This window comes from Bos taurus, chromosome 18 (genome assembly GCF_002263795.3).
Source record: "Bos taurus isolate L1 Dominette 01449 registration number 42190680 breed Hereford chromosome 18, ARS-UCD2.0, whole genome shotgun sequence".
Classification (NCBI taxonomy): domain Eukaryota; kingdom Metazoa; phylum Chordata; class Mammalia; order Artiodactyla; family Bovidae; genus Bos; species Bos taurus.
Window position 1 is genome coordinate 54,222,819 of NC_037345.1, and position 14,435 is coordinate 54,237,253.

Below are 14,435 nucleotides of genomic sequence, written 5' to 3' on the forward strand. Positions count from 1 at the left end.
GTGACCTTGTATGTGTTCAGATATAACTGCAGGGTCAAGGGAGTGGCGGGTCAGAAGGATGGGTTTATCATTTGGTAGATACTGCCCTTGCCCTCCGCTGATGACCCATCAGTTTATACCCTCGGCTGCAATGGCATCCTTGTTCCCAGCATCTTCACCCCTGGGCACTGCGATGCTTTCAGCCTCAGGGACCAGTCCTTTGTTCTTATACACAGTCAGGTTTTGGGTTTGTTGGTCTCTCCAAAGGGAGACTAAGTTAGGAATCCCTCCCAGACAGTTTTGGGATCATCTGCTTACTTCCACTCTCTCTCCGCATCTTTGAGGGACTCTGTAAGCTGCCTTGCTGTGCCCCGCTTGTAGCTGCAATAATGATGGCTAGAATCTACTGAGCAGCTATTACAGTACCAGGCACTGTGGTAGCTGCTTTGTGTATGTACCCTGTCTTGACAAGACCCCATTTTATAGGAGAGGGGAAGCTGAGTTAGAGCTCAGAGAAGTCCAGTCACTAGCCTGAGGTTACACAGATAATAATGGAAGCACGGTGTAGTGAAGGCTTTCAGTGCTTTACCAGTGCAGCCATATGGTTGTTAAAGTCCTTAAAGGGTGTATTATTATTTCCCTGTGAGTTAACTGAGGCTCCGAAAGATACAGTCACGTGTCCAAGGTTTTAGTAAGTAGCTGACCAAGATTTGCCCACACCACTGATCCCTGGGGACAGCCTAGTACCTTGGTTCCTATTCAGCAAGAAAGTGAATGGTGGTCCCACCCTTCCCTAGTCTTTTCCTTGTGTACTCATGTCTGGGGACCTCACTTAGACACTGACAAGCCTCAGCCAGTTTAAGACCAGCAGTGGGGCTTGGAATCGCCTGCTGAGCCCTCAGCCAGAAAGAGGCACCTGGATACCAGGCACTCTTGTAAGTTGGCAGCGGGAGGGAGTTCAGGGGCTAATGACACCACCGCCTGGGATGGGGTCCCTGTCCCGGGGGACGGCCCACGGAGAACAGGTTCCCACAGGTGTCCGGCTTCAGTAGTCCCATCCGGGCCAGTGAGCACACCTAGTGCCAGTGCCAGGCCATGAGTGTGCAGCCGAGTGACCGATTTGGGCATTGAGAGTGATGAATGGCCTGCTTAGGCATCACCAGCCAGTGGCAGAGCCCCCACTTCCCAGAAGGAGAGAGCCACAGCCTCACTGCTCACAGCCTGTCTCGCTGCTGGCTGGTTTCCTCTCCACAGAGTGTTGTATTCCCCCCACCCTCCCAGTCCTCTTTGCAGAAACAGCTCTCCCGTGTCTATGCCCTCATGTCTATGCCCTCCCGTGCTCAGGCACTCCCTCTCTATTGCCCTTTAAGTGAGAGGTGTTTGATGGCCTCTTAACAGCCGGCCATGGCCAGTGCAGATAAGGCTGGGGGAGATGCGCTGGGGATGTGGCGGGGAATCGAGCTGCCGTCTGGCAGCTGAGCTGCCTGCACAAATTGCCCACTGCCAGCTCCAAGCAGGGTGCGCTCACTTGAGGAGGGAAAGCTGTGCCCAAGTCTCCATTTCCCTCATCTGTCTGTGATCTGCTTGTGCCGTCCTTCATGTTATTTATTCTCTTCAGAGAGCTCAGTTGCTTTTCTGATTATGAAGGTAACAGATGCCCATTGCCAAAAAATAGAAAAGGGAAGAAAAGGATCTCCCATAGCTCCTCCCAGTGAGAAGTCACCAGTGCTGGCTTGGGGTTTAATTTGGGGGTTTAGCCTCTCAGACATCTGTGTGTGTATTTACTCATGTGTCTTCTCTTTTTAAATACCAAAATGATCACACTTTTCATACCACAGCCTTCCTTTTCCAGCATCTCATGGATCTGTTTGTGTCACAAGTAAAGACCCATAACCTCGCTTGTACTGCCGCATGTGTCATTGTCTACTGAATGGTTTTCATTTAACCGTTACCTGCTTGGTGGGTACTTCAGTTATTTGTAGTTTTTCACTGTTATAAACATCTATGACAAACATTCATAATGTATATATGTAATATAACTTGTGCTGTTAAATTTTTGCATTATGGTAAAATGCACACATCATAAATTCTAACACTTTAGCCGTTCTTAAATGGACAGATCAGTGGCGTGAAGTCCATTCGCACTCTTGTCGCCTGTCACTGATACCCGTCTCCAGAACTTGGTCCTCATCCCAAAGTGAACCTCTGTCCCCACTGAACACTGACTTCCCATTGTGTGTCCCTAGCCCCTTGCAGCCTCTTTCTTTCTTGATGAATTTGACCGTTGTGGGCATCTTGTTTAAGTGGAATTGGGATGTAGTATATGTCCTTTGGTGAACTTACTGGTCCTTAAGTTTCAGAGATAATAGACATATTATGGAAAAAAACAGATAGTATGGAATGAATCCAAAGATGGAGATGAGGGGAGGTGGGAGGCACAGAGGGTGGGATATAACATAGGCTCGAGGATGCACTGTGTAACACACGGAATATTAGCCAGTATTTTTAATAACTGTAAATGGAAAATGACCTTTAAAACTGTATAAAAAATTTTTAAAATAGGGACTTCCCTGGTGGTTCAGTGATTAAGATTCTGCACTTCACCACTTCTGGGGGTGCAGGGTCAGTGCCTGGTCAGGAAACACATGTGGGATACATGCTGGGTGGTGTGGTCAAAATTTTTTTGTTTTTAAAATAATTTTAAAAGAAATTTAAAATTACTCATTCCATGAACCAGAGAGGGGGGAAAATCACTGAATTTGTCCTGTGCCGTACTACACTGTCTTGATTACTGGAGCTTTGTAGTAGGAAGTTTGAAATTGGGATGTGGGTTCTCCAACGTTAGCTCTTCTTTTCCAAGATTATTTGACTATTCTGGGTCTCATGCAGAATTTTAGGGTGGATTTTCCCATTTCTACAAAAAAGGTTAGCTGGAATTTTGAGAGGAATTATGTCAAATGTATAGAATAATTTGGAAAGTATTGCTGTCTTAACAAAGTTAAGTTTTCTGATCCATGAACATGGGAATATCTTTCCATTTATTTAAGTCTTTTATTTCTTTCAACAGTAGTCTTCATAGAGTAAGTCTTAAACATCTGTTGTTAAATTTATTCCGAAATATTTTATTCTTTTGGATGCTGTTGTAAATGGAATTCTTCATTTCATCTCGAGGGTGTTCGTTGCTGATGTATAGAAATAGATTGGTGTTTTTTTTTTTTTTTTTGTATGTTAATCTTGTATTCTGCAGCCTTGATTCAAATAATTCAGTAGTTCAGATAATTTCTCTGTGGTTTCCTTAGTACTGTCTGTGTACCAGATCATGTCATCTGTGAAGACATATCACTTCTTTCTTTCCGGTCTGGATGCCCCTTGTGCCTCTTTCCTGCCTTCCTTAAATGCCCTGGCTGGAACCTCCAGGACAGTGTTGAATAGAAGTGGTGATAGCAGACATCCTTGTTTTGTTCCTGATATTTCAGTGTTTTGCCGTTAAGTGTGATATTAGCTGTGGATTTTTGTAGATGTCCTTTATCAGTTTGAAGAAATTTCCTTCTGTTCCCAGTTGTTGAGTGTGTTTATCACGAAAGGGTGCTGTGTTTTGTCCCATGCTTTTTCTGTGTCAGTTGAAGTGATCATGTGTATGTTGCTGTTTTGATTTACTGGCATTTTGTTGAGATGATACTCTTTATTTTTTAAGATTATATTCTTTTAAGAGAAAAAAAGTAGAACATTAAATTTTTATAGTAGGATCACATAGAATAAAGGAGAATTTTTTTAAAGGAAAAAATTGACTATCTTTGAGGAGTAGAATTATGGCGACTAGTTTCTCCTGGCTATAGTTTTCTCTGTTAGGTTTTATAGTTCCTCAGAGGACCTTGGTATGCAAGAGGAAAAGTTGCCTCCGTAGATTAACAGATAGGGGTGCTGGTCCCAGCCAGGGGGTAAGGAGATGGTCACCCCGAGCCTAGTTAGTGGGAGTTGAATGGATCGAGCCTTTCTGGAGAGCATCAGGACTCAGCAATTCTATATTTAGGAATTTGCCATAAGGAGCTGTTTGGACGGCTCTACCAAGGTGTATGACCACAGAGTCCACCAGCTTAAATATCCCTCCGTAGGTCATGGGGCACAGTGAATAGTAGTTGCTGTGACCTGGGTTTTCAATTATATATATTTAGATATGTGCCCTTTTTTTTTTTTTTTTAGATATGTGCCCTTTTAAAAATGTCTGGAAGGGTGTGTACCAAAGCAAGAAGACTGGAAGTGTTCTCTCAGTAGGGCTCCAGAGAGAAGTTTTCCGTTTAACTTGCCTGCACCTCAATCTGCTCATTCTAGAAACCCCTTTGTGTTCAGGAGTGGGAGCTGGCGAGGCAGGCTTCCTGGAGGGAGGTGGTGGGAGACAGCGTTTGACTGTCTGGGATGGATGATTGGGAGGGGCAGGTGACAGTATTAGCTAAAATTTGTCCTCTGGGTTCCCCCTCTTGGCCCAGAAGGGTTGGTATCTATGTGGGTAGTGAAGACTTTTCTTTCCTCCCGTGCTTTAATTTCAGACCCCGACTTTGCCAAGCTGTCTGCATGTTAACACAGGCCTGCTCCGGACATTTGTCTGGGACTAGCATATTGAACCCACTGCCCATTGTGGGACAGAAGAGAATTGCGAGAATGTGACCGGGGCACCAAAACATCTGGTATTTGTAGGGCTTTATTTTTAGGATGCACAGATATAGTCTTATCCTTTAACTTCAAAAAAAAAAGAAGTTGTGAAACAGTTCTTGCCTGCCAAGGTTCAGATGTCTTTCTCGCCACCTACTAACCTGGATCAGATTTACTTTTCACACCTAGATACCAGTATTAGCATTGCTGTCTGAATTGACTCCTCCTGGTGGGAGATGTTTTCATTCAGGCAAACCCACCACTGACCTCTCCCAGATGTCCACACCAGCCTTCCTGTTGCTCAGAGCTCTGTTTCACATGTCTTCTCTTTTAGGTACTGCTTCTCTGAGATGGCCCCAGTGTGTGCAGTGGTTGGAGGGATCCTGGCCCAGGAAATTGTGAAGGTAAAAAGTCCCTGTGGCATGGAAGATCATTGGCCCTCCGCACTAGGACCTTGGATGTGCCGACAGAGAACCCAGAGCTGTCTTAGAGAGCTGCCTGGTTTCTCAGACCCAGTCATCCTTGTCTCCTGACCTCCCTGTTCCCTTTCTCCCTCCCTTTTTCCACTTCATCCCCTTCTCTCCAGCCCATTCACGTGGGGCCTTCAGCAAATGGCCTTGGGAGTGCCTACTTCGTGCTGATAAGCCCAGAACTGGACACAGAGCCCACGGGGCTGTCTGCCGTCCCCTAACTATACCACCCAGCTATCTGGTGTTGTGACATTTGCCACAGATTCTGCTCACAGCTCTGTAAAGTGGGCACTGTCCTGATTCACACTTAAGGGGTGGACACTGAGGCCCAAAGAAGGGCCTCCACAGCCTGTACTGCTCCTGTCTGCTCCAGTTTCCCTCCGCTCATGCCATGGCGTCAGAGTTCCCTCTCGTTACTTCGCACCCCGTGGGCGAGTGTAGAGCAGGGGTGTCAGCACCAGAGGAACTCAAGCCCTGTGCCCAGAGCCCACAAGGCTCTGCCCAGCATGCCCTGTACCCACGTTAGGCAGATGTCCTTCTCCCTCTCAAAAGGGGAGCTTTCACACAGGGTCATGTGTTTAGTACCTGGCACGGCACTTTGAAGTCTCTTCTGGAGCATTTGGGTTATCAGAACTGTAGCATACCCCCCAGTATGTGTTCCTTTCTTGGGGGACTTTGATATTTTCCTAAAGTGATGAATTTGCCTTGTGCACATCTTAACCACCGAAGTGGGCTTGGAACAGTGGACCAACTTCCCCTGCTTTGTCTTGGTTTGCACACTTGCTTCAAAAACAGTTGATGCAATCTCATGGTCGCACCATCTTCTTAAGGCTTTTTCCCTCTCTTTTCTTCCCTGATCATTCTCTGGATCAGATTCTTTCTGAGTCTCACTCTGTGGCGTAGGCAGTGGGAGGCACAGTGGGAGGAGAGGAGAGGCATGCGCTGCTGTGTGCGGCCTCACCCCGCTTCTGCCTGCCCAGGCTGCTGGCAGGGTTCGGCTTGGGCCCCCGGCCTGGGGAGCTGGTGGTGGCTGCGGGAGGACTGTGTTGAGAAGGACTCTGAGACTGCCTGTGGAGAGACTTGGCAGGAAAGAGTACAGTGATGGAACAGCAAGGGGAGAGTGGGAACCTAGTATGTTTTTGTATCCTACGATGATGAGAGAATAGATAACACTTATTTATTTTAAACATAGTTTTCTCTAGGACTTTCTTTTTTTGACTCTGCTGGGTCCTTGTTGCTGCCAGAGGGCTTTCTCTGGTTGCAGAGAGTCAGGACTACTCTCCAGTTGTGGGGCATGGACTGCTCATTGTGGTGGCTTCTCGAGGACATGTGGGTTCCCTAGTTGTGGTACACGGGCTTAATTGTCTGTCCCTTGGTGCGTGGAATCGTCCCAGACCTGGGATCGAACACGTGTTCCGTGCATTGGCAGGTCGACTCCCCACCACTAGACCATCAGGGAAGTCGCTAGATAGCATTTGTTGAAAGCCCATTCTGCACCCACTGCTTGGACTCCTTGTTCTCAACTTGATAGACTCGTTTGATCCTCACAACAGCGCATGAGGTAGGAGCTGCTGCGATCCCTGCACTGAGATGCAGAGCAGCGGTGAGGCCGGGATTCAAGCTCATGCCGTCCGGCTCCTGGGCCCATGCTCTTCAGCCCTTGGCCAGCAGGTCTTGGGTGCCCTCAGCCTCACCTCCACGCATCCCGCTGAGATGCTGCTTCCTGACTTTCTTGCATGGGATGGAGGTGGTGGGCTGGGCAGGCGGTCTTGCCCCGCTGTGTGCAGGGGCACGCGGCGCCTGCGCCCCAGTCCCGCCTCCGGGCGCCCCTCCTCCTGCCGCCGGGCACAGCTGTGGCCCGCATCTTGTTCCTGTCTGTCCCATGGCCAGAGCATTCTGCGTTCCTGGCTGCAGGCGTGTTTGGAATCTCCCCTCCCCCTTCGGAAGTACGTTCCCCCTGGCCCCGCGTTCACCCCATGCCCTGCTGTCTTGTCCCTGCCACTCCCCCTCACTTAACACCGGTCCAGCTCCAGCCAGCTGGCGGTAAAGGCCTGCCATCTGAGGGCGGCAGACCTCCGCCCTCTCCCTGGTGGGGCCCTCTGACCACGGTAAAACGTAAACATTGGGAGATGGGGGCAGATGTACAAGTCTGTTCCCTGGGAATCGTCTGTTCCCCTCCTTCCTTGTATCTTTCCAGACACCACACATTCTAGTCCTGTCCTGTCTCATCCTCCTTCCTTGGGTTTAATCATTCTTCTTTACCTTTCACTGTTGGTGGGCAGTCTCCCCTCCTACAGCACTAGAGGTGAGAGTTGACAGCAGCAGCCTTACCAGGCTCCATGTGAAAATGCGTCGTGCCATCTCCTGGAACGTGGGTTCTTGCGTATGGGATCCACCTGTGTGTCCTTCGACCTGGCTGAGTGCCTGGGGGCCTCAGATATTGGGAAAGGACCTCCTGTTCGAGCAGTAGCAGCTCCCATTTATTGAGAATCTACTCTGTGGCCGGCATGTTACAAGCTGGATCGCGTTTCATACTCACCAGGAACCCTAATAGGCTGAGGCCGTTTGTTTGGGTTTTCCTCTGCAAGCTCAGAGAGCCACCCTCTGACACCAGGTCAACACCTCCTCTCCAGAAGAACAGTTTGTTCCAGAGTAAGCACTTGGAATAGGTATAATCATCTCCATTTTACAGACGAGGACTGGAATTGGCGCTTAGTTCAAGGAGGAGAGGTTCAGGGCCCAGCTTTGTAAAGGCAGGCCTGCCTGAGGAGTGACTGACTGCATGGAGCTCCCGGGCACCTTGGCAGGTTGCAGTTTGCGTGGGTGATGTTCTCCTCTTTAAACAGTAACCCTTCTTGGGTTGAGAATGTCTTAGAAAACTCACTGTCACCTCTGGACCTTGCCCTGGTCCACACAGGTCACTCGTGGTCCAGCATGTAATCCCAGGGACTGTCACTCCGTCTCTTAAAAGTGCTCTGACCTGTTAACCCGATGAAATGATGACCATTTCCATGGCCGACTAGAATCTCCCAGGCCCTCTGGATGCCCACCCTGGTGTGTCCCGTGGAGGGCCAGCAGCACTGCCTTCCCCTGGGAGTGTCGGTGTGTGTCCCCCCAGGTGACAGAGGCTGTGCTCCCAGATGGGTCAGAATGATCATTCACTGCCTTTCTCAGTGGAATGTTCATAAGTAATTATTACGGCCATTTGCCATTGGTGCTTCTCTGAGTTAAGCATTGTTTTAGATATTGGAGGTAAAGCATCTCTCTTAATCCCCAGGATAAAACAGTTGTTGTTTTCATTTTACGCGGGGAACGTAAAGGTCTGAGAGGCTAAATGGTCTGCTCAAGGGCACACAGCTGGTAGGGGACAGAGTGCAGGGACAGGAGAGTCACAGTCAGAACTGTTTTCTGACCTGGCCAAATAGCCCCTGGGGAGCAAAGTCGGCCTCTTTCGAGAACCACTCTCCACGTTGCTTTGGGAAGGTCTCGGTTCAGGGGTCTATTCTCTTTTCTCCCTCGTATCCCCTTTTAAGCACTTGAGCTGAACCTTCTTATTTCCCTCCGCAGGCCCTGTCTCAGAGGGACCCCCCTCACAACAACTTCTTCTTCTTCGATGGCATGAAGGGGAACGGGATTGTGGAGTGCCTGGGCCCCAACTGAACCCAAGACTCTGCGGCCCCAGAGATGCTGACCGCACGGCGCCCTTGTGCGATCGATCCCCTCCCCTCCCCCATGAAGGCCTCTCCAGGCGAGGGAAAAACCAAGTCACTGAACCAGTACCAACCATTTCCTGTGAGGCACGAGGCTGCGCAGCACTAGTGGCTGCACAGGGGCCTGGGTCCTGACAGTCTCCTCCTCGCCCCAGGCCTCCCAGCTCGCCTGCGCGGCCAGTTCCTGGAAGTCCCCAGCCAGGAACCAGCACACTTGGTTGCCTAGGAGCCTCTCGCCACCTTCTTGTCCTCAGTCCCCACCTGATGTCACACAGCGAGGAGCGTGACTTCAGGTGGGGAATAATGCCCTGGGCCGTGAAACCACACGTCAGAACCACAGTTCCAAGTGTAGACAGGTGCCCTTAAGAGAGCCAAAAACATGGCGGGCGGAGTGTATCTCCACCAAAGGTTGAAGCTCTGCGAAACAACAGGTGCCATCTGGTGTGCTGTTCTTGAGTTTTAGTTTAGGATTAGTTGAGTTCCAGCCTGGATTTTGAAAGAGAGGAAGTATTACCAAATTCTCTTGGGTATTAGGGTGAGGCCTTGCCAGTGGAATATTAATGGGAAAGCTTGTTTAAAAAGGCAGATTCCTGGGTCCCACCCTTGGGAAGCCAGCCTGACTCTTTGGCTTTGAGGTGGGACGGGGGAGCCGGCCTGTCTTCCTGCAGAGCCCCTCACAGGTGAAGGCAGTCGTGCTGCAGGCTGTCGCATTGAAGGGCTGTGTTGGTCCTTCTTGTTACCCCCCTGAATCGCAGCTGTTCGTGTGTTTTTTATATTTTCTATATTTCTTTGGTTCTTCAAAAAGGAATGATAGAAATAAAGTTATTTGCTTTAAGATTTGTTTTTCTTCCATGTGAGAAACTTCTTCCTCTGACAGGGAGCAATGGCCTGTTTAAACCTGAAGATGTATCCCTGGATGCTTGAACACAACACCGAGGCCCTCCCCTCTGTCACCATTCCTGCCACTGTTTTCCTGAGCAATGCAGCAAAAGTTAGCATGCTCGTATTCTAAAGCACATAGAAGCTTGAGTCTTGTTGTCAAATAATTCCGTTAAGTAGTGGCTGTTCGCAGTGACAGCAATTGTAATGTAATAATAGTGGGAAAGGAGTAAAAGTGAGCAGTGATCTCATAGCAGTTAAGTGAGACCGAAGTAAAATGCCCCAAGTCCCACAGCTGGACGGGTCAGAGCGGTCGCTGGAGTGCCAAATGTATCTTTACTCAGCGGCCCGAGCGTGTGTCCACCTGGAATGCGTTCCTCACCCACACTTGGCTTTCTCCCCATATGTAAATTGGCTGGTTAGAATGAATAAATCAGCTTCTCTGTTTCAGCCCTGTTGATGTCAGTGAGAAAAGAAAAGCACGGATCTCCTCTGGGAGGAGGGACTCAATTCTCCCCCCTCCTGGTTCTCTCTGCCCCCTCCTGAGGTGAGGCTAGGCTCTATTTCTGGAGCAGCCCTTTTCTGGGCCCTAGAGTGTTGAATCAGGGGTTCCTTGCAAAAATTTCACAGGGTCTTGGAAAATCTGAGCTAATTACACCCTTTATTTTGCAATGTGGGGCGTCGGTCACAAGGGGGAGCAGACGGGTCTGGATGGATTAAAAACAAAACTGTCTTAGAATCTTCTCTGCAACTTTTCAAACTTTTCCACCCCTGTACCTGTAATGGCAGAGACTTGAGTGACCCCGAAATGACCCCTTGGGAATCTGGAGGGTGGTGCTGAAAACTTCCAGCCCTGGACAAGAAAAAGGCTTAATTCGCCTTGCTTTCAGATTTCATATTTTTCCATATTACAAGTTGGTGTTACCTTAAGAATAGATTTCCCTGAGTCTCCAGGAAGTCCACGGTGATTATCCTGTGGGTTCAAACACCTCGGGACATGCAGCCCACTTGGGAAGAAGGATCCTGTCTGAAGGTAGCGTATGTTTGGTGGGGGAGGTGCTGAAGTTAGCAAATGAAATGGTTCTGCCAGGCCTCTCCACTCCATACCCCACTTCTCTTGTCTCTGGTGTGCGTAATAACCAAACTTAGGTTCTCAGTGGTTGAACATTCTAGTGAACAGGTGGCTACTCAGAAAAGAGCCTCCCTTGTCTTAGACGTTAAGAATCCACCTGCCAATGCAGGCGACCTGCATTCGATCCCTGGTCCAGGAAGACCCTACATGCTGCGGAGCGGCTATGCTGGAGCGCCACAGCTGCTGAGCCCAAATTCCAGAGCCCCTGAGCTGCAGCTGGAGGAGGCTGGTGCACAGCAGCAAAGACCCAGCGCGGCCAAAAATCGTAAACTTTTGGCCCCATCACAGCCTTACAGTCCATGGTTTCCCTTTCCACTGCGGACCCTTTTTTTCAGTTTCTTGCATTTTATTGAAAAGTATAAATGTCCCATCTATTGAGGTGTCCCCTACTTGGCCCTCCACAGGTAGGGAAATGTAAGTTTATGTATTAGTTGGCAAAGAGTGTAATAACAGCTGAAGTCCTCACACGACCCACTTGATACCTTTCAAAATAATGAGACTTCAGCTAAATTGCTTGAATCCTCACAGCAACTATGGGGGTAGATACTGTTGTACCCATAGCACAGATAAGGCAACAGCCTCACCCACCCAAGTCTGGCGTAAATAGAGAAAAAATTTTTTTCCTTTTATTTCTGACTGTTTAAAGCAAAAAATACATGTCTAAGGACGTCCCTGCAGGGGGACCTGGGTTTGAGCCCTAGTCAGAAAACTAAATCCTGCAAGCCACAGCTAAGACCTGGCACAGACCAGTAAGTACATATTTTTTAAAAAGTTAATACTTGTGGGCATTTGTAAGGGGTGTTGATATGCTCCGTATGACAACTACAGCATGAAATGATGGGGAGAAGAGGGTTAGCAGGGCTGTGTGTTGGCAGAGCTTCTGCGCTGTAAGTGACGTGACAATCCATAAATAACGAATAGGTAAGGATATGTTTGTGATCCCGGGAGCAATACTAAAAGATGCTGATACACCTAAAGATAAGTTTAAAAGAAAGTATTCAAATAATCCAAGAGGAGGCAGGAGAGAGGAAACACAAAAACCTGATGAAGAGAAAACAAGAAAACGACCTGATCCAAACAGATCAATAGTTCAACGAGGGGACTTCTCTGGTTGTTCAGGGGTCAGGACTCCCAGCTCCCACTGGGCGTGGGTGCAATCCCTCCCTGGTCGGGGAACTAGGATCCCACAAGACTTGTGACACAACCAACATGCTCCCCGCCCCCCCCCCCCCCCCAAAAAAAAAAAACCTTGGGGCCTTGGGCCCTGTGTGTATGTAAGCATGAAGGAAATACAGAGAGGCACAAGGTGAATACCCAGTACCCATCCACCATCATTTCGCTACTTGCTGTTTCTGCTCACCATTATTTGCTGTTTATTCATCGTGATAAATTTCAAGTTTATTCCAGTTCACTGCTGTGTGTTGTATTGTGTGACAGCAGACTTGATTTACCCTTCAAACTGATGGCTCTTGCTACTTAGATGGTGGCTTTGTGTCTTGCCAACCCTTGGACACCTGTGCACGTCCCCTTCTTTTTATTTATTTCTGGCTGTGCTGGGTCTTCGTTGCTGCACAGGCTCTTTTCTATTTGCGGAGAGTGGGGGCTCCTTCCTAGTTGCGATGCTTGAGCTTCTCTTGTGGAGCACGGGCTCTAGGGTGTGCCGGCTTCAATTGCTGTGGCACGTGGGCTCAGTAGTTGCGGCTCCCGGGCTCCAGAGCACGGGCTTAGTTGCTCGGTGGCATGTGAGATCCTCCCAGATCAGGGGATCGAAGCCGCTTCTCCTGCACTGGCAGGTGGATTCCTTACTGACCCACCAAGAAAGCCCCGAACATCCACTTGTGAAGGAGACACCCAGGAAGGCGCTTATTGCCATAGGCAGGTACATCCTCAGCTTGACAAGCTTTTGCCAAATTCCTGTCCAAATGATGGTTCGCGTTTCCGTTTCCCTCAGCCTGCCCTTTGAGAAGAGCCACTTCCGGGGAATGCCCTGGTGGTCCAGTGGTTAGGACGCTGCTCTTCCACTACAGCGGGTGCACATTCGATCCCTGGTTGGGAAACAAAGGTCCATGTGCACCACACCCCCACCAAAAAAAAAAACATTTTCTCTGAACTGCCCCTTTACTGGGATACCCAGGGGAAGGGGCAAGGCTGGGGTCTGAGCCTGTCTGGGCCAGTCCTCTGGAAGATGCCACAGGAGAAACATTTGGCCCATTACCCTGTTTTCCAGAAGATAGCAGTAGCAGCGCCCCTTCTTATATTTTCCTTTTTGTGGGGGGCGGCCATACCACTTTGCTCTTGGGATCTTAGTTCCCCTGACCAGAAATGGAACATGGGCCCCCTGCAGTGGAAGTGAGGCATCCTAACCACTGGCCCACCGGGGAAATCCCTCCCCTTCTTGTATTAATTCAACACAGGGCTTTTGTGTTTTTAATTTGGCTGCACCTAGTTGTGACATGCAGGAATTTTGGCACTTGGGATCTAGTTCCCTGACCAGGGATCGAACCCAGGCCCCCTGCATTGGGAACGCGGAGTATTAACCACTGGATCGCCAGGGAAGTCCCTCCCCTTGTATTAATTCAACACAGGGTTTTAACACTAGATTAGAGTGTCAGACTTTATTTTTTGGGACTCCAAAAATCACTGCAGATGGTGACTGCAGCCATGAAATTAAAAGACGCTTACTCCTTGGAAGGAAAGTTATGACCAACCTAGATAGCATATTGAAAAGCAGAGACATTACTTTGCCAGTAAAGGTCCGTCTAGTCAAGACTATGGTTTTTCCAATAGTCATGTATGGATGTGAGTGTTGGACTGTGAAGAAAGCTGAGCGCCGAAGAATTGATGCTTTTGAACTGTGGTGTTGGAGAAGACTCTTGAGAGTCCCTTGGGCTGCAACCAGTCCATTCTGAAGGAGATCAGCCCTGGGATTTCTTTGGAAGGAATGATGCTAAAGTTGAAACTCCAGTACTTTGGCCACCTCATGCGAAGAGTTGACTCATTGGAAAAGACTCTAATGCTGGGAGGGATTGGGGGCAGGAGGAGAAGGGGATGACAGAGGATGAGATGGCTGGATGGCATCACTGACTCAATGGACGTGAGTCTGAGTGAACTCCGGGAGTTGGTGATGGACAGGGAAGCCTGGCGTGCTGCGATTCATGGGGTCGCAAAGAGTCGGACATGACTGAGCGTCTGAACTGAACTGAACTGGAGGGTGCTTTGGCTTCCCAAGTGTCACTGGCGGTGAAGAACCTGCCTGCCAGTGCCCACCAGGTCTATCTCAGGACTGACACATTCCCCGGGGCTCCTCACGGTGGGACTTCTGAGTAAGTTAAAGGTCATTCACTCATTCTGTGAATCTTGAGCCCCCTGATGTTTTATCCAATAGGAATAAAGTGAGAAAGTCCCCCCAAAGCCCTGTCTTTGCAGGGCTTAGCTTTTAGTGGGAGCCCAGGTGGGGTGCATGAAGGTTGGGCTCCCACAATGGCACAGAGCCATCTTTTAACCAGAGTGACAGACACCCCAGGGTGCTCCAGGCACCACCCACCCACCTCCTCCCAGCAAAGGGTCACAGGCTGGGCCCAGGCCCCGCCGCGGGGAAGGACAGCTGACAAGAGTATC

General features: G+C 49.3%; 1 protein-coding gene across 5 annotated transcripts in view; it reads left to right on the plus strand.

Moving 5' to 3' along the window:
* Window positions 1–9,641, plus strand: part of SAE1 (SUMO1 activating enzyme subunit 1) — a 62,258-nt gene extending 52,617 nt beyond the window's left edge. For 3 of the 5 annotated variants that reach the window (XM_005219191.5, XM_010815008.4, NM_001081711.1), the window contains 2 exon segments: window positions 4,961–5,030; window positions 8,664–9,641. In XM_005219191.5, coding sequence (XP_005219248.1) covers window positions 4,961–5,030; window positions 8,664–8,756 — 163 coding nt within the window. In that variant the 3' untranslated portion in view covers window positions 8,757–9,641. 5 annotated transcript variants of the gene reach the window in all.
* Window positions 9,642–14,435: the final 4,794 nt, after the last annotated feature.